Source organism: Etheostoma spectabile, chromosome 6 (assembly GCF_008692095.1).
Source record: "Etheostoma spectabile isolate EspeVRDwgs_2016 chromosome 6, UIUC_Espe_1.0, whole genome shotgun sequence".
NCBI lineage: Eukaryota > Metazoa > Chordata > Actinopteri > Perciformes > Percidae > Etheostoma > Etheostoma spectabile.
Window position 1 is genome coordinate 13908117 of NC_045738.1, and position 20768 is coordinate 13928884.

The 20768-nt window shown below is 39.8% G+C and overlaps 2 protein-coding genes across 2 annotated transcripts; both read left to right on the plus strand.

Moving 5' to 3' along the window:
- Positions 1 to 426: 426 nt before the first annotated feature.
- Positions 427 to 1816, plus strand: LOC116690482 (uncharacterized). The gene is made up of 3 exons (XM_032517493.1): positions 427 to 545; positions 636 to 694; positions 823 to 1816. Exons 1-3 carry the CDS (start codon positions 517 to 519, stop codon positions 1422 to 1424), a joined length of 690 nt encoding a protein of 229 aa, XP_032373384.1. The 5' UTR covers positions 427 to 516; the 3' UTR covers positions 1425 to 1816.
- Positions 1817 to 9013: 7197 nt separating this feature from the next.
- csf3r (colony stimulating factor 3 receptor) lies at positions 9014 to 19715 on the plus strand. The gene is made up of 17 exons (XM_032517426.1): positions 9014 to 9166; positions 11630 to 11732; positions 12432 to 12506; positions 12697 to 12993; positions 14170 to 14302; positions 14451 to 14617; positions 15272 to 15441; positions 15706 to 15856; positions 16667 to 16749; positions 16877 to 17084; positions 17201 to 17389; positions 17617 to 17718; positions 17996 to 18142; positions 18224 to 18364; positions 18473 to 18569; positions 18648 to 18726; positions 18963 to 19715. The coding sequence occupies exons 3-17, from the start codon at positions 12443 to 12445 to the stop codon at positions 19443 to 19445; spliced, it is 2511 nt and encodes an 836-aa protein (XP_032373317.1). The 5' UTR covers positions 9014 to 9166; positions 11630 to 11732; positions 12432 to 12442; the 3' UTR covers positions 19446 to 19715.
- Positions 19716 to 20768: the final 1053 nt, after the last annotated feature.

The window sequence follows — 20768 nt, forward strand, 5'->3', positions numbered from 1 at the left end:
TCATTATCAGGGTTTTAGGTCTAGTGAATTAAAAATTGTAATTAGCTACCTGTTAAGGTAATTTAAAGTTCTGAGGAGATATTATTAATGCTAGGAAAACCAATCAGATTCAAATTACGTTTAAGGATTTTTCTTGCACTAACTTACACTTTTATACTTTTCCTTTGCTGTTGGGAATTAATAAGAGATTACAAAGTGCACTGAAGCTTAAATGTTTGCTTGGCTCACACTGCCATGTTTTACTAGAATGAAAGAAATTGCAAAAAAATGTCTTCTTTTGTCCAATTCAGCTGCAAGCAAGCATTTTAAATAATTGCCTGTAATTAAGCAATTTGCCAGTGGCTGACTGGATTCAGTGGTTGAGTTTTGGTCTCTATGACAACCAGCTGTCTGCAATTAGTAAATCAAGCCAGGGTGAGGTTTTGGGCTGTCAGAGTGCCTGCAAGAGGATTCAAGAGTGGCAAGTGTGTTCAGTAATTGCATTGCCATGAAGTTTGTGCTGATGTGACTGCAGGGATGTCTGTACCATTGGTGATTTTCCTCAGGTATTTCAAAACTGAAGGTTTCCTGTGGTTAAAAAAACAATCATAGCTGCTTAGTGCTGTTTGTCTTACAGTGTTAGTTGTTTCTTGCAGTGCCGTTGTGCTTCACTCTGTGTCCGCTGGAGGTGTGTATTGTGCTAAAACAGCCAGAGGTATGTAGTGTGCTTTGAATGATGTTAACTATGTTGTTATAATTACCCATTAGTGGGTGTATTTGACATTTGAAACGGCACATAGATAATAATTACAGTTAACACCCCTGCGTGTTGTTTTGCTGTAGCCCGAGCAGCTGCCCTGGGTTTGAATTATCCTGGAGTCCATGGAGCCCCGGATCTCTATGGACCAACTCACCATGGGATGCCCCCTAGCATGATGCCGTTCAGACCTCAACCATACAACAATTATCCACAATTGGTTAGGACTGACTCAAATATGGTCCCCTACAGACAGAGTCCACCAGACGTGAGATCCCTCTATTACAGAACACATAAACAAGCTCACCCCAGGAGTTGGCATCGCACTTATAGTTCAGTTCAAAGTGACTACACTCCCAACAAAGTGCTTGGCCTTCCCAGAGGATGGTCAGATATTAACCGCAAGAATAATTTTGAGGTCAAGCATGTTGCCCCTCTAACTCAGGCTAAAGCCCCAGGCCAGCCTGAGCTTGTGGATTGGCCACCTAAAGTTCAAAATGAGCATGACTTTGGTGTTGACGAGTCTGTGCCAAATAGACATGGCATGTTTCTGAATGGGATGCCCCAAAGCAGGGCTCATGTCGCTTACCAGAGGGGTCTAACTGGATATGGCCTGGGAAGAGGAGCTCCTGCCCTTGGTTCATCTGGCATGATCAACAAAGGTCATGTCCGAGCGATGAGAAGCTGAATCCTTCTGTTGGTAGACCAAAAAATATTCGGTTCCCTCTCCATCTTCCTCAGCCCCTGGACAGATGCCGTGGTGTCAAACTGAGGCGTCAGCATTTTCAAGGTATCTCTGTTCAAAGATCTGTGATTGAAAGCTATATCAGGTTTAGTTCTGTGTCAAATAGTGTCCCTGTGAAGAGTTCTGAAAGTTAACAGGCAAGCATTTTGTGAAGGAAAAGGCAATGTGATTTAAAAAAAAAAAAAAAATTGTTTTTCTCTTAACCTTTTACTGAAACAAGTAATGTCCATCTTATTGCTGTAAAAGCTCATGTATTACTTCCTCACCTGTAGCTCTGAAACATGTCAAACCGCACATTGTCTCTTGAAAATAAAATTGCTAATGGTTATTTCTCAGTGCCTCTATCCTTATTATATTCAGAAATTTTTTTTCTTCACCCTCTCATGTCTCACTGAGGTCTGGATGTTACCAGAGTGCCATCTGTTGGTTCTAATGGGTAGATATTCTTTTGGATCACATTGTTGGACACAGGTGCTGCTCAAGAGGTCAGTTTTTGACAAATCCCTTAATTGGTTGACAATCTGTTGTACTACTAGTGGTTATTCTAAATTCGTCCAAATAACTTTGTTTCACTGGGGGTTTGGTTTCTAAAAGACCATGAGGGGTTAAAATTCAGCCTCAATTTGGATAACTGTCAAATTGAATTTCATACACATTACTAGTGTATGTGTAATTGCAAAAAATAAGCTACACATGATGGTAAAATGGATAAGATAGCTGTAAAAATTATGACCTAAGGGCAACAAGCACATAATGCAGTGTATATACTTGTTTCTTAATATACAGGTGCCATTTTATTTAAATGAACACTAGGTGCCTATTTAAAAAAAAAAAAAAAAAAAAAAAAAAAAAACTACATGTATATATTTTTGCACAGTTGGCTTTTCTAGACAAAACTAATTGAAAGAATCTTAATATGTCAATCCCTTGATTTTATTCCTGACATTTTGAGTGTGTGGAATGGTAGGCAGGTTAGATTATTTATTGATTGGCCCATAAATCAATCCAGAACCTGAAAGAGTCGGTTATGAGTACTCATTCAGAACGTAAGGAAATGAGAGAACAAAGTAAAGCAATCGACTGTTTATGGGGAGCAGGAAGGAAGGCAATGAAGGGTGGCCACAGTTGGGCAGAAAAAATGGGCAGTTCAGCTACAGGCAGCTAGTTTGATGCCCACCTGGAGAACACACATTTGGTGATGGCAGACTAAATTCAAAACCATGAAGCATCTTGCATGATATATTTGGATGTACCATGAAGTGAATGGGGAAAATACCAAGCCCGGGCTTTCTACACGCATACACTTCCTAAGACACCCTGCTGTTTTTTTGCCTCCTTACCATTGATGAATGACTTTATGACCCCTTGTACAATCAGCAGGTAGGAGACTCAACTCCTGTATAAACATGTTGGAAATAGCGACCAAAGATGAACCTAGAACTTAAGCCTTTAATAGACTAAGTGCATATCGCCAGCAGCTAATTTCATATCATCGGGAGGATCTAGGAGAGGTTTATTAACAGAAAGTGACTGATGAATAAGTCTGACATCTAATATAAGAACCTCTCCCTTGCAGTACAGTTTAACTCAACTTGTACAAAGATACGATGGTTGACAACTCTCAAATGGAGAGATGATTAGCCTAGAAAACAGAAACATTCACATGAACAAAAGGATTGGCAGTAGGGCTGCACAATTAATCGAATTTTAATCGCGATCACGATTTGGACTTCCCACAATCAAATTTGCGTGATCAAGCGATTATTTTTTATAAAGCGTCATTTCATTGAACGCTCCGGGTTTTTTGCAAAGCCAATCTCCCGCTCCATAAAGCCGTCTGCTCATGAGCCAGTCAGAGTAGTTCACTGCACCCCGTGCAGCTAAGTTTCTAGATGTAGACAGTCACAGAGGACAGAGTAGCGTGAGGAAAACTCAACAGATAGCAGTCGGTAATACGTCAGTCTCAAGGTTTACCAGTTTACCAGTAAACGCAACACTTTGTCCCATTTGTTGTTTTTCAGACAACAGCAGTGACCAGTGCTAGTTAGCGTCTGTTAGCTGTTAGCTAGTAGCGTCTGTTAGCTGTTAGCTCTTCTAGGACGCACCGGTGCTAATGTCCTCGCATCCGCTGCAATGCTGTTTATATGGATATGGTTTAATTTTGCGTTACATGACCCATTTCGTCTGTAAAGCCGTGCCTGTGTTGGATCTTTCTACGCTCTCTCGTCCTACTCTCTCTCCTCTTACTCTCCGCGCCCCGCCACACAGCGGCCGCCGGTCCACACTTCTGATGTATGTCTACAGTTTTAATTTTTCATTAACACAGCTGTATATTGTTAAGTATGAGGGGGCAAACCTGTATTTGTACCAGTGTTTCCGCGGGTAACTGTTATCGCGGCCGCTACGGCGAAGAACACAGAAGAAGTTTTTGAATGCAGCTAACTTCAGTTGGTAGAGTAACAGCGTGGGAGACGGAGCTGCTGTACCGAAGCCTGGACCAGGACCAGAGATGTGACCCATGGCCAGAATATCATAGTTCATAAAAATGCAGCGCAGTGAAGATACAGACGTTTAATACACACGACGTGTGTATCCGCCGTTCGACCCGTGCTGGACCTGTTCATAATGAGTCAGCCGTCTCTCTGTGAGTAGCGTCCATCACACTCCCTCTCGCAGTTATAAATAGCCTATGTGACAATAAAATTTGTTTTGGTTAAAATCAACAAATAATCGTGAGAATAATCGCGATCAAAATTTTGATCAAAATAATCGCGATTATCATTTTGGCCATAATCGTGCAGCCCTAATTGGCAGCGTGTCCATGTTAGTGTTAGTTTAACTGGAGAAAAACCGAGGAATTGATTTGCACGGGATAGGCAGAATAACATTTATACCAATAGAATAGTAATGTAATTTGGAATTCAAACTACACATATTTTTCCCTGAGGACCTGCAGTGGTTTTAATATTACCATTTAATAGTTATAGTAATTTTTAGCTTCTAGTTTTCTATTCTGTTACTTATTCTAGTAAATCAACTATTTTTGTCAAGCTGTTTGGTTTATTGTGTGGTGGTAAGGCCTTAAGACATCAATAAATATTGAAAGGGTTTTATTTGTTGCAGGGGTTTATATTTCCCACATTTTCTGCTGTACACACTGTAATCATCTGCACTATTAAAAAATTCATATGCTCTGGTCTGTTCCTTACTGCCTACCACTATCGATTTTTACGATTTTTTTTTTCTTCAGCATACCAGACTACACTCACATCCCTCTGGTTCCTGTTTGTTGTTCATCATTGGATAAAGTTTTAAGTAATCTTCACATACTTGTACTCCCTGAGTGCTGGCATCCTCAGAATTCAACAAAATGGTCCACAGACCAGTTTGGTTTTGATGCCAGCTGAATCATTGTCCACAGACTAACACATAGGAATAGTTTATAGATCCCACAGAGGAAGTTGTGCCACTCAACTTAGTTGTCAGTGGAGCGTGTACATCTCATTTTGTCAGCTTTAGGCTGCAAATTTTATCAAGCATTTTCTCAAAAACTGACTAAATGTCGTTTTAAAAGATCAACAACCCATGCATACTTCTTCAATGGTATGGTCATTCAGAACCAAGATTGTTTTGCATTCTTTCCTTTGGTGGTGCGTTTATTTTTAGTTAAGTTTATCAGACATGGCACTATGAGAAGGAAGAACACATCTACAAAAATTGGCCAAAGATTTCATTTTTTTCCCATTGCGATTTGAAATGTAAGCAGACTTGGCAACATCATACTACTAACAAACCAACAAAGTGAATACTATACCTATAAATAATAAAAACGTAAGCAATCAAACATCCAAAAATAGAAAATATAACAAATTGCATGCAAACTATAACTAGGATGGTAAACTTACAATTCCGATCTTCCCACAAGCCAGGATTTAGTGCTTTTTTGTGGGTGTAAATGTTATGAAGCATTGTAATTTGTAGTTGTACTATTCTTTAAGGATAATCACAAGATTTGATGAAACTGCTGTTTGCCATAAGCCATGGGTTCAAAAACAACCCTGACTACCTTGCTCTGAGAGGTAGGACAGTGCTTTTGTCACTTTGAAAATCAATAGTAGCCTTTGTGCTTTTGACACATATCACAGTTAATTTTCACCATCTGTTGATGTCAAATACATCAGTCTGTGTCAGAGGTAAACTAAGCTGCTACACCACAATGTGGTAAAGCCCACCTCTTGCTGTTTTAAAAATAACAATTTAGACACACAGTTAACTACCAAAGTAGAAGCTTAATAAAAATGAACCTTCAACCTTGGGGTGGTATATACCTTTTTCTCCAGATCAATACAGTGTAAAGACTTGCTTTTTGTTTTGTGTAGAAGCAGAGGGATGTGCTGTTTAAACAAGGTCTTCTGTTTCAGTGGTTCCCCGGTTGGGAGTTGGGAAGGGAAAGGGGTCCAGAGATAAAAGGGCAAAGGCTCAATAAATTATTAAAATATATGTTCTCTTATTCTGCCAATCATTCCACAATCACAATAACCTGTGATGAAGGGTAAAAAGTAGACATTGCTTGCATTTTTTAAATTCCAATTCCAATTTCAAATCTTATTTAACTTTTTTTGCCTCACAAATCAAATCTCCCCACCATTTGAACAAAGCTCTGCCATGTCCTGAGTGTGTTGCGCTACACTTGTCGTAACACACACCTCTTCTGAAGCAATCTTTGCTGTCTCTTCCTCAACGCGATCGCAGAGAGTGGTGGTTAATGTGTATTTGTGCTCAGTTTTATGTGTGCGCGTATTTCCTCCTGGTGTTCCCATCCTCTTGTTGTCCCACACAAGGCTCTCTGTGAGCCCACTATAGCCTGCCAGCAAAGCTGACCTGTGGTAAGGGGGAAATCAATAGTCAATTCCATTTTGCGGCCAGCATGTGACAGGTACTAGATAGGAGTAAATTAGGTGCATGTAAGGAGCAGGAGCGTGAGTCAGCGCTTGACTGACCCCCTCCCTTTCCCTCTCTTTCTTTCAGTGTCTCACAAGTACAACAACTCAGGGGTATGTAGTAGACACATTAAGCACAATCTTGTGTTAATGTTGAATATGAAAAAAAATTGTGGTTATTGACAATCAGTCATGTATGATATTTACCACTGATCTGTGATCTATCTATGTATCTAACCTGTTTAATTGAAGCACACAAGTTGTGTTTGTTTGTTCAGCACATGTGCAAACAGCATCCATACACATGTGATTATGACCATGATGATAGGAACATGCACCTTGCACACCCTTGTGCTTTTTCAGGACATATGGTCGCTCCATCTGGGAGTTATGATAATGTGGGCTGCTAGTACAGAACATATCTGAGCCTTCACTGCAGAATACAGTCTCAGTTTCAAAAGTGTATAAATTATGCCAGTCAGTCACAATAAGGTGGACATTTTTGGTTTTCAGCTAAATATTACGACTATTGGATGGATATTCTTGAAATATGGTCTAGATGTCCATGGTTTCCAGAAGCCAGAGAATGAACTCCCATGACTTCCCCTGGTAACCATACAGCTTTTCCTCTATTGCCACCAACAGATGGACATTGTGACATTCATGTCCCAGAAAAAAATAATTAAAATAACTCTATAATAATGAGTAATAACTTTGGTCATTCCTTAAAGGCGCTGGACACCCACACGCCCTGTCCTGCTCTGAACAACCCTAAAAAGAAAGACAGTGAATTAAGTGCAGTTCGTACCATAGAAATAAAATTGATGGAAAAGCAATTCCCATTCAAATCATTGTAGCAGAATGGTGAGAGCGGCAGACATTTTTAAAACATGCCGTTATATTTTTCTAAGTTTGAAATGTATTGGTGTACTGGCAATCCCAACAAGGGTCATTCACCTTATAACGCACTAAAGTGCTCAAACATAAACACTTTGCAGTTCTAGCAGGTCTGGTGTCAAACATTTGATCTGTGAGGCAGAGTAGCTAATAGCACATAAATGTATCTGAGGTTGCTCTTTCAGGATTTTCTTTCCTATTAAACCTTGGGTACAGTATATAGATTTTGATGTATGGGGTTGAGTGGAGTAGTAGGTTGGCATTGTTTTAACAGAAGGGTTTAAATATTTTTATATTTGAATACAAGCATCCATGATTAGCAGGAGCCATGATTACAGCAGTTGTGATTGCAGTTAACAACTGTAATTCTCTGTATAATAGCAGATAGATTTGAGAGGATATTCCCAGCAGTGACTAATTTGGGGTTAGGCACATCTCTAATGTGAATAAGAATCTAAAGAGGATACAGCATTCTATTAAGTAGAGTAAAAGAACTGTAATCAAACCTAGCAAAGCGTCATCAGTTCAACTAAGCTTCAGGGCCCTCAGCTAATTTTACTGCTCACTGAAACGGATCATGTTATACCCAGTGGATGGAGAGCACTTTGTTCATTACTGCTGATTGGGAAAAAAGATCAAGCAAATTATGTCAACGCATGATAACCAGTTAATGTATTATTAATTAGCGCCTGCTTTTCTTTTCCACTGTTGATTCCTATTCACAAACCTACCGCTGTGTATATTTAATTCCTCCTCCAGCGGTCCCTTGATGAACAGTTAGCTACCATTCTGTTTTTTGAGAGCGGCAAAGTGACCAAGCAGGGATGCAGCCGCTAGATTAAAAGTTGAGTGGGTGAGCTCACTGGCGTGCCTCCCGCATCATTTGAAATGAGGCCTCCGCCAGAGAATCATTTTACAATTTAATAAGCTAATAAACGGGATATGGCAAGTAGTTTCATGTGCCCTTGGGGGGCTCAAGGCACAGTTTACAATCCCATTTAGGAGCTTGTTCTATTACCATGCTGACAAAGGACAAATGACAAGCTCACAGAGAGAGAGGACTGCTTTTTGAAGCAGCCTCCGTGATGCAGCAGATCTGCTACTTCCTATTCCAAGGTGACCTTCAACAGAGAGGGGTCAGCCGCAACTACACTTATTGCATTCTTCAACACGGCTCCCCTATCAACACCTTGTGGTACAAGACTATCAGGTGAAGTTAAAATACCTCCATGCTTTTATACAAGAATAGAGAGTTTCAAATTGAGGTGTAATGACTTGTTCTTATTGGTGCATCTGCAATCACAAAGACAATATCGTTGCAGTTGGGTGAAAACCTTGTATGTCCGACAAAAAGGCCAATTTGGAATGCTTTTATTGAGCTATTTCCCTCAAACGGAATCCCCTTGTCAGACAGACAGATGTAAAGGGTAGCTTACAGCATTAATTTATGAAAAAAGATTTAAATGAAAAAATGTGGAGATACGTTACTGCCCGCCAGCAGCAACATATGATGAAATGAAAATAAACATGCAATGTCACCTGTAAAGAATTATTGAATTTGTTCCAGATTTGGTTATTTTTAGTTGATCTATTTAACTATTCGTTGAATAGACTAAACAGGCCACTTTTCTTACCACAACTGGGCCCCCATCGGTCATGTGTTTCTTCCTGGAAAATAGTGAAGTTTCACAAAATTCAAAACAAGGATGTTGCTGCTGCTGCTGCTGCTTGGTTAACACACACATACGTCCTCTAATCTGAGCTGCTTTGAGCCACGCTGTTTCATCTGGTGCTATCAGGGCTGATGAGAGCCTCACGTCTTTCTGGGTCTGCTGCAGCTGCTGCGTGGTAAGTGGCAAGCCTGTCTGATGGCTCTCCTTTATCTTCACATCAAGCGATTTGCCGCTCCTTTCATTTTGATACTTGTGCCAGATTGAAAAGGGAAACTTCACAAAACTTGATTCTGAATGACACGGATTCAGGCTGGAGAGTTGCATCCTGATCCAATTTACGGGCCGCTCAACTTAATTTCATTGAAAACTCTATCTTCATCTGATTGATTTATTTTGGCCGCTCTGTATTATACTTGTGCCATTTATTATCCTTTGTAGTTTCCTGTCTAATAATGCCAGTTCATTTTGAACAAACATGAAATACTACAGATAGAGGATCTTCAAATGTTTAGGATTTAAAGAGGATTTCTAAGACAAGATAATGCTTTTAAAGTAAATTTACTTGAAGTTTAATGTTTAAAATGTTTTAAAACGCATGAAAAGGTTTTAAGATAGGAACGTACTGTAGCCTCATTTGTTGTTAGCTTTATTTTTATGCAATTAATCATTTTTGTGAGTTTTGTCAGCTGTTTTGTCAAATTGCAACAGTGTTGCTATGGAAGTAACATTAGCTTTTCAAGCTTTGGAAAACATGTTTATGTTCTGGTCATCCATTAAAAGAAGAGGATGCGAAACCGATTGCCTTCCTCATTTTTATCTTTTTGGAATTTTACAACTGTTCACCATGTTTGAGCTTAAAGGAGCTGTTCTGTTTACAAAACACACAAACAGTTAAATTAACACATTGAATTTCTTATTTAAAGCACAATACTGAGTATGAGAACTAAGACCAAAATGGGGAAATTGTGGCACATTTGTTATTGCGCTCTGAGTTAAGGATATTGCCAAATCCTGAAAGTGGGTGTTTTTGTAACCCCCAACAGCAACGGGAAAGGAAACATGTGGTGGCTGTAGCTAAATGTACCTTTACACATAGTGATATGACTCACTGAAAAGCAAAAATGAATCCAGATAACATGTTGTCAGCGATACAGTAAGGAACAAAATTGGCCAACACACCTTAAAAATGCCCAATTGTATTTTACATTGTCTTGTCTTGTATAAAATGGTGCTTGTTGACAAAATACCCTCCAAATGTAATAGCATCCCTCTCTCTCCCTCTCCATCTCAATTGCCTTTTGTCAGAGCCACAGGCAAGTACCTATTAGTAGCAAGCAGGAATTCTAAAAAGGGAAGCAGGGGGAAATGGAGACCTTTATGCACATTGCTGATAAGAAACAGTGAGAAATTCTAATTGTCTCACACAGCTTTAACGCAGACTTCACCAAGTACCATGTTATTGTGGGCTGAGGGCAGTGATCCGACTTTGAGATTGGGTGATAGTTCCAAATTATTAAAGTAATACATCCTTGTCTAATTTGACAGTCCAGACATAACATTTCTGAGGTATGGAGTTGAACTAGATATACTTGGAAGTCTGTTGACAATTAACATGTAGATGGTGCCAACATGTTTTGGCCTGAGGAACAATGGACTTCAAGTTTCTCACCAGAATCCGTCAGAAAGACCAAGACAGAGTGTTACAAGACCACAGGAGGTTTCTCAATGCTGTGGTCTCACTTACTGTGTATTTGTTTGTGTATTCCTGTGCGTGCGTGCATATGTGCATGCATTTGGTGTGCGTGCGTGCGTGCGCATGTCTGTCTGAGTGAAATTCATCTGTGGTGGCAAAATCAATAAAGGGCATCTGCCCCACTGTCAGATAGCACATGAGAGCTTTCCTCCCTGCTGAGCTCCTGGTAACATACAAGTACTGTTATTAGTTAGAATAGAGTTATTGGAACCACTATATGATGAATCATAAGTTTGATTCACTATACTGTAAGAGGAATCTTAAAATGATGAGTTCAAAGATGTGTTTTTAATGTCCCTGATTCTATACATAAAGTAACATTTGAAATGTTGGATGTGATACATCTACCAGCTATCCTGTCTATCAGCTGCAACTCAAGATTATTTTCATAATTGAGTAATGTGATGATTATTTTTTGACCATTTTGTCCATAAAAATGTCAGAACATTTCAGAAATCACAATTTCTTAGAACCCATAAGTGTCATCTTTAAATTGCTTATTTTGTTTAGTGACAGTCCAAAATCCAAATGTGTTGAATTTATAAGTGCTTTAGGCAAGCAATCCTCACTTTTGAGAAGCAGGAATCAGCAACAGTTTGGTGTTTTTGTGCTTGATAAATCACCCAAAAAATTGTTTATCCTAGAGAGGTGAAAAGTGGGAAATATATTGTGAAATAAGTTGTGAAATGTCTAAATACCACATTTGGTTCATCACACGAACATCTGTTTCACACGTGATAAACCACATGTGCCCATGTGAATATGTAGAACGAAAAATAATTTGTCAGCTTTCTGTCAATCAGCAAACACATCACACAATCAATTAAACAAATTGTTTCAGCATTATTCCAGATTAGTAACTGCTTTGTCTTTCCTCCCACACAGACACACAGAAATGCTGTGAAGGTATGTCTGTGCCTCGTGGGGGTTGCTTTGTGAGCCAGCAACCGAGTTCAGTTGAATTTTAACGTTTCATGGTTGTGTTATGGTGAGTATTTCAAAAACACAGTCCTGAAAATGACTTTCAACTTAAAAACACCTGTGCTTTTATAGTAAATGTGAGGTCCCAACTGACTCTCAAATTGGAGAAGCAGGTTGTTGACTTAATATCAGTACAATATGCTGGATAATTGCTCCCATCTGCTTAGCTTACAAGCTCCCGTCTTCTGTTCATTATACAACAATGCTGGTTACCTTTTAACATCCGGCAATTACAATCTCCCTGTCTGCTCATAGGAGTTGTATCCCTCCTTATAGAATGGTATAAGAGGTGAGATTTAGCATACCTCATTTATTCTGTCCTTTTAAATTTAATAATAATAATAAATGTGGACCCAAGCTATCATGAATGTTGATTTTAATATTCACATGTGTGTCATGTGTCAGTGCATGGGTTGTTGTGCAAACACCTTATATAGGCAGCACTGCAGGTTTCTCTCTACTATTGTGTTGGGAAACAGTGGATGTGTTCTCTAGCTGTCTGTTTATATTGAAGCATTATGCATTATGGAGATCACATCACCCTGCCATACCAAACACTTGAAGCACGCCGTTGATGATGTCTTTTGAAGCGACAGACGTTATCACTCACAATACCTCCCTCGGGAACAGAATTCAAATATCGTTTTTATAGGGCATGAATGTTTGTAATTTAAGAATAATGCATTTCATTTTGGCTGCCTAACAGGTTTTATCATCATGATATCCACATGGGTGTCAGTGATTGTCATGCTGGTGGCATTTGTGAATGGAGCGAGAAATGGTGAGTGTTGCTCTCAGAATGAAATAGCAAATCTAAATGGAAATACCTAACCAGCAGTCACATTGACAATTGCTATTACGTCTTTCCTTCCTTAGCCTCAGTCTTTTGCCAAAACTAAATATAAAGCTGGGCATTTACTAGTAGGATTCCCTTCAACGTGCCACATCTAAATTACTTTTCTCATTGTTAGAGAATGACATACAGCCGTGTGCAGAGGTCCAGACGTCAAGCTCAGTGGTGCCTTTGGGGTCACCTGTCACAGCCACCTGTATCATCAGAGACAGCTGTCATCTGGTCATTGGACAAGCTGTTCACATAGAGTGGCGCCTTGGGGATCACTCTCTCCCTGGCAGCCCTGTGGCCAATGAGAGCAGCAGGTTTTCTGAGGTTGTTATACCAAGCTTCAATCACACCAGGGAGTTCCTCACCTGCTGTATCCAGGCCTCTCCAGTTCAAGTAGTGGGAGGAGTGGAGATCAGAGCCGGATGTGAGGAAGATTTAAACTTATGTGCATGTTTGTTCATTTATAATCAAATATATCTCTTGCTCCTGTTCCACCAGTGAAAACCAGGAATAAAAAACCTGTGAAAGTTTGGCAAATTAAGTTTATTTAAGCAAGGGTAACTTTTCTTTTGTTTGGTTCAGCTCAACATTAAACAATAGAAAGTAAAACCCTAACCTTGAACACTTTAATTGACTTAAAAGTATCTTTTTTTTGTCCACACATCTAAGATATCTGACACATTTTAATGGATCTATTGATGGATACATGTTTAAGAAGCTCACAGCAAAAGCAGCAAAGATTTTATCAGAAGATTGATGCATTAGTACTTTTTAATTTAGAATACTTCTAAACTTCCTTTGGCCCAAAACTTCACATTTGAATCAAAAACACAACAAAAAGTGCAGAAACTGCAGATGTTTAGTTTCATTACATTTAAAGGAAGACTCCCACTTACTGGGAGCTTATATTCACCGTATCCCCCAGAGTTAGATAAATCCATCCATCCATACATTCTCATCTCCATGCGTGTCGTAACTGCCAGCCTCCACCCAAGCACTGCTACTTGGGCAGAGTGATTATTACTCCAACTCTAAGTGAACTCCAGGCGAACTCTCTGCTCCTCACCAAGGGGCTTCTCAGGTGCTGCTAGCAAAGTAGCAGTGCGTCATCTTCTGAGAATAGTTCCCAGTAAGAATACGGTTAGTAGATGGCTGTGTCTCATGTGACCTTGTTATTTGTTCACGCTGTGACCATACAAATCATGTAAATAGAAAAATGTTGGCATTATTTTGTCACTTATTGGGAGCAGTAGGTTAGTTGGAGCCATTACCTCCAGGATCTGTGCTGAACTAGGCCAGCGGTGGGTGCGTCAGACAGAGTTACAACACGCACGGAAATGAGAAGGGTACATATGAACTTATATAACTGAGGGGGTACTGTGAATAAGCTGAAGTCCCAATAACACGGCGTGTTCCTTTAAGGTCAGAGACCATGTACAAAATTCTCATAAAAAAATAAAAGATGCTTTGTAACAGATTTAGCTACAAGCTTATTTCCATCTGCAGTACAAGCATTTTACTAATAATCCAAATACAAAAAGTTTGAAATACAACAAATAGTGCAAACTGTACATTGAGCGTGCACTTGTTTTTTTATCAGATCCACCAGAAGTACCGCAAAACCTCAGCTGTCAGACAAACCTCACCACCCCGGAGACCCTGACCTGTAATTGGGACCCTGGGCAAAAAGAGACCCACCTGCACACAATGTACACCCTCCACATCAAGATATGGTAACATATACTGCCTGTAAATTCTATCTTCCTGTAACACAGTGAAGCAAGTATCAGAAAACAAACCTCATTTTGGTGTCAAGAATGTGTAAAGTGTCATTTACAAAAGACGTCTGAGTTTGCACAAATTACAATTTCCTCATTTCAGGGATTCAAAGGAGAACCACACTTACGAACTACTGCCAGGAGTCCACCGTTACACCATCCCTCGCACTGGTTTTGTTTTCTTCTCAGATATGGAAATATATGTGAAGGCGGTAAATGAACTTGGAGAAGCATCCTCAACACCTATCATCCTGGAACCTGTCAGTGCAGGTGAGAAATGCATCTAGTGCATGTGGGCAAGCAGACACATCCTTACAAAATGCCATTTATTGGTCATTATCCAGTATGAATACATTTATTATATTGCACTGAAAAAAATCTGATTTTACAAAAAGTATTGTCAGGTGTTGGGGAGTACTACTGCATGGAAATAAAAGTTGTATGAAGCCCCTTCTGGCTTAACACATGCTGTGTAAAATCTGAAACATTTCCTCAAGTGATGTCACATGAGTCGGTGCTTATTGAGGCTGAAGACTAAACATTTAAAATGTCCACGGATGTGTAGTTAGAAAGAAGTGATCTTACTGACCTATGTCATAACTATATGTATTTACAACTTCTGATTTGTAACTTCAGAAATGGGTTAAAAATATTTTTCACCAGACGGAATGTTTTTTTTATTGAGATGGTTATAAGAGGATTGTGGAAATACCTTCAGACCAGCTCTAAGTGTTGACCTTCTGGATCATTTAAAGATCCTCCGGGTATTTATTTTTGGAAAAGCTGATGTTTAGCTCTGTGACTAATGAATAAATTGAATTGAACGTCCGCATAGATTAGAAAATGTAAAAGATTTATTAGGGGGAAAAAAAAGGAAATTGCATTTACATTAGAACCATTTTGCTTTGTTTGCTTTTATTTCAGCTAAGTTTGACCCACCAACAATTCTGAATGTTCAAGCGGTGCCTAAAAAGTATGGCTGCCTGAAGCTGAGCTGGAGCTTATCTCAGCAGCAGGCCTGGATGCGTGACTACCGCTTCAACCTGGAAGTTCAACTTAAGACTGCTGACAACAGCCAATGGAGTGAACAACCAGTGAGTAAACTTCATGTTGTTTCAATATAAACTAAAACCTAAATGTAACTGTTGATAAGAGTAGCTACAAGCACGCCTAAAGTAGCACACTAAACTTCTTGAAGTTTTTTATTTACTTTATTAATTCAGGACAATGCACATTAATGAACATGCACAACAGTACACGTAAATGTGCCAGATTGTAGCCCTAGGGCTAATTTCCGTCTGCTGTCACAATGTGTGTGCCTGGAGTCTTATTTGTATGTGCTCTGGGGCAAATGTTAGATCCTGGTGAGCCGTGTTCGACCAACCGGATCTTTGGATCAGTGCCGTCTTCTCCATGGGACTCAGTATCTCGTCCAGATTAGAGTCAGATACCGGCAGAGCCCCTGGAGTGAATGGAGCAGCAGCCGGTCTGGAGTCACCTTGGAGAGTGGTAGGACTTCATCAACTCAGAGTAACACAATGGCCCAATCCCAGAGTCCGGACTCAAGGACTTTGGTGCGTGTTCTGGCAAAATTCGTAAGGGCTTAGGGTTGTCCCAATGTTGAATTTCAAATGGCGTGAGGGTTTGAGTACACACTTACTGAGCCCTTTCAGTGACTTCAGTAAAAGGAATTACCCACAGTTCAAAGTGTTTACCGCGGAGACCATAGGGAAATCCGGAAATTACAAAGGCAAACAACAGCACGCCACACGACCACAGAACAGAATAGAACAGTCCTGTTTTCCAGCTTGTAAAACAAGAATTTGTAAAAATGTGGAATCAGCCAGCCATCTCCTGTGACTTAGTCGTGTGGAAAGTGTCAGTAACATCTTTATTATTAAATGTCATCAAGGTAACATGTGATCTCGTGAAGTGCTGTCTCAATCCCATTCATACCTATCTGAGCCCATGTAGCCTCACACTCACACACTTAGCACCTGAGATCAATTAAGTCTGTTAGTCTTTAGTCCTCAGGGCTCACTTTGGGATTGGGCCTATCAGTCACTCTAACATTTTCCAATCTATCGCCTTTTCTTCCATTTCCTGCTCTTTTCAACATATGCTAATACCATGTTCTACGTCTCTCATTGCATTGCTGAATAGCACTGGCTGAATTGATGTATTGAGTTTAGCCGCACACTCTGGCAGTGTATCCATAGACCTGTCTTGTATAGGAAAGTTTTTGTTTTTAAAGAGTGAGAAGAGAAGTGTTGGATTTTGACAAGCCGCTAAGCTTGACAGCCGTCTCTGTCTTTTCAGCTCCCACTGGACGCCTAGACTCGTGGATGAAGGCATCAGGGGATCACATGCACAAACAACTCAACATACACTTGTTTTGGAAGGTACACACATCACCCTTAACACGATGCTTGACACCTGTCACAGACTGATTATATTTTCTGTTGTAGCTGTGGTGCTGTGTGTCTGCCTTTTAAAATGCCATCTCATTTTTTTTTTCTTCTGTTATAGCCATCAAAACAATTCCGTGCCAATGCCCAAAATGTGTCATATGTGGTCTCAGTGAAAAGGTTGCCAGGTGAAAAGGGAAAGTTGTGCTCTACAAAGGGGAATTACTGTACTTTCAAACTTCCCGGGAAAGCAAAGAAAGTGTATCTGAGTGCCATAAATGCAGCAGGGAAATCCATTCCCACTGAAGTTCGGATTTATCTACCTAAAGGTAAAATTGACAAACTTAAACCTGGTTAAACTGGTTCAGAAAATATCTCATATATGATACAGTTTAATGATTTTTTCCCCACAATGTACAGTATATGATGTGTTTTGTGTCTGTAGCTTCTTCTGTGATATCCGATGTCACGGTCCTCCCTCGTGATGACAGATCCCTACTGGTCCAGTGGAGAAGCCTGGATTCTTCCATTCTCACTGGTTTTGTGGTGGAATGGAGACCTTTGTTAGAAACAGACCTTTCTCTCACCCAATTTGAAATAACTGACAGAAACCAGACACAATTTCTTATTACAGGTATGTTTTTACAGCATTGCAGGTTTCAAGATTAAAGAGATTTTTTTTTTAATGTACATCTTTTTATTTCAACTTTTGTTTGGGTTTTCCAAATCAAGTCTTCATCCTTTACCGAGATGATTCACTCTTACACACAGCATACTTTTCCCTGTGCACATCCTGCCTGTACACACTGTTAGGAGCTTATGGGCACTGATACAGTCTAACCTCTTCACTCTCATCAATAGGCAGCTTTGAGCCCTACAAGCCCTATGGGATCTCTGTGTATCCTAGGTTTAAGGATGGGATAGGCCTTCCTCGGACTGTTAATGCCTACTCAAGACAAAAGGGTAAGTCACTGAAGACACAAAGAGGATCACACAAAGAGCAGGCAGGGGTGTAAGAGTGGGGCAGCCTCAACTTTGAAGAAGTGAGAAAAGAGTTTTCCACATGAGTAAAAAAAAGAAAATGGTGCAATCAATCACAAACAGCTGATACATGATGGAACAATGCCCTCTTGTGGCTAGAAATGAACAATTATTTTTGTTGGCCTGAGGGTTTCAAATTATGAGCATCCTACCTCATTAAAGTTGTGAGAACCACTCACAACCATATTTGTTTTTAAAGCTCCATCCATGGTTCCAAAAATACAAATTAAGAAGAGCTGGCAGTCACATATTGAGCTTACCTGGGAAGAAATACCACTAGACCAAAGGAACGGAATTATCCAGAACTACACTGTCTTCTACTGGGATAAGATGGGACCCATTAAGGGTAGGTGAAATACCTTCATTTTACTCTTCTAAAACATTTCATTTTTTACTTGAGCCTTTTCGTGTCTGACTCCTTATTCAGTTGTGAATGCTGACCCAGAAGAGAGAAGAGTGATCCTCAAAGACCTCAGGACTGTGTCTCCCTATGAAGCTTTCATGATGGTTAGCACGTTCGGTGGGAGGCTCAACGGGTCAACAATCCATTTTGAAATTGAGGCCTTCGGTTCGTATTATCATTTGGCACTGACTTTTTAGAAACGTCACAAGAGATCAAGAGAGTATGTTTGCCCAAAGCAGATGTTTCACTCAGAATGTGTATTTCTCTCCTCAGATGTGGTTGCTATTGTGTTAATTGTAACTGTGTCTGGAGTTGGACTGTCATTGTTGATTATCTTCACAGTCCTGACTTGTTTCTCCAACCAACAAAGGTGAGATCATTGCTACTCTGTCGAAGCTGTGAAACTGTAATGTCATTTATTTTGATGATATTATTCTTTCTTTTGCAGGCTGAAGGGGCGGTTTTGGCCAGCTGTTCCCGATCCAGCTAATAGCAGCATCAAGAGATGGACATCAGAATCAACACAGGTGCTGGAAATAAACCTGTGAAGCATGTAATACTTCTATGCAATAACCCCCTTTTAGGTTTAAGTTGCATTCATCAATGTTTTCCATTAGCAGAGGATGATCATGCTGATGATGATGTTGCAGATATTAACATATATTTATGAACATGCCAAGTGATGTACATTACCAAATACAGGCCCTATATTTATATTTAGTCATTTACTATTTAAAGACATTCATTTGTTTTCCTTTTGCAGGATTCCAATCTCTCCTGGGACAATGAGGAGCCTGATCAAATGTACCTGTCCCACCTGAGCTTTCTGGACCTCCCTGTAAAACTAAGTAAAGAGGACGATGACCCATGGTTAAGCAATGCAGAGGTCACCAGTGACCTGGGGGAGTCCATTTGTGGTTCACCATTCATCCCTGACTACTCTGGTTCAAACAGCGACTCTGTTCCCTACGCCACTGTGATCTTCTCTGGTCCATGCAACAGCCCTACACCTCAAGACGCTCGTGTCTACCTGCGGTCTGAGTCCACGCAGCCCCTATTGGAGACTGAAGAATCCTTCAGTCCACAGTACTACCACAATATGGCGAGTGATAGGGTGCCAAGTGAGCAATGCTTTTTTGGGCCGAGCCATGATTGTGTACCTGAAAAAGGGCCAGACCCAGGCATTGTGTGGGATGACTTTCCTTTTCTACGCGCATTAGCCTTAAATGATACTCAAAATGACTGAAAGTACTTTGATTATAAGAGTAGTTGCAAAATGCTCACGTAGGTCTGAGTTTGTAAGGCGCTGATTGTGAGAAGTTGATTGAGCAGAGCACACCTCTGTAAGTGTATGCAAGATTTAATGCTGAAATCACTTTGATGTGTTATGATTTGACTTTGTAGATACATCACCGCTATTGAAATACATTTTCAAAGAAAGAAATCAATATTGTTGAGATGATGATGTTGTGGCCTGTATGTGGAATTTCTCTTTGAATAAAATAATTAAACCCTATATATAAAACATCTCTCCTTCATACCATTGTTTTTTAAGTACATTGTTTTTTTTCATGCCCTTTGGCTCTCTCCTCTTCCTCTCTGTAACTTGCCATTTTATGTAGGATCAGTAATGTAAAACATAAGCTACTGCACTTTGGCATAGTGTTTTCACATATTTATATATTTAATCAAGTCATTAGCTACAAATTATGAAATCATTATTATATATTATACTAGTATATCATATAATTTGATTTCACTTATTGCGATAAGTTGCTTTTTTAAACCCATCTTACTCATCCTCAACCCCAGTGATTGTCCGTCACAACTTAACCCACTCTTCACAAAATTTCTCAAATACAGTAAATAAAATGAATTAGTTGTTTAGCAAACTAGCTTTAATATTAATTCATTTTTTTAATGTTATACTTTTTATTAATCCCCAATGGGGAAATTACAATAAACAAAGCAGAAGTAGCAGATCTATGGAGTTTTACAGCAGCTAGCATCCGTAAAGTTGCATTGCTGCCACTTTATTGAACTGCTCATTCACCGTACCATGTTCTTTCTTGTGAGTTTTGTTTACAATGTCCATCTAATTGGTGATCCCATTCATGACATTGCCCATACTATTAGCCAGACCTAATTGTCTAACCCCCCCCCCATTGGTGTAGTATCTGATCTTCACCAGATATGTCCACAATATTAGGAAATCTCCTGGCAGGGTCGTGCACCATTTTGTTTCTTTCACAGGACAATTAAACAACAATGGAAACTGATGCCTCTACCCCTTTTTTTTGTCCATGCAGATTTTCTGATTAGCTCCATCTCTTTCCTGCTTGGCACAATTTCCTTATTTTTCTGGGAGGGAAATCACTATATGTCCAAGGGAAATTACCATGCAAGTCAGCACAGCGTCCAATGGTAATTAAAATGAATAAGGTCAGAAAAGTTGTCATATGCTATAGCCATAGAGTGCTTTAGCATACGACAATTCCTTTACTTGTCTGACCTTATTCACTTTCATTTCCTTTATATTATTTGGACACTGTTCTGACCCCTCATGACG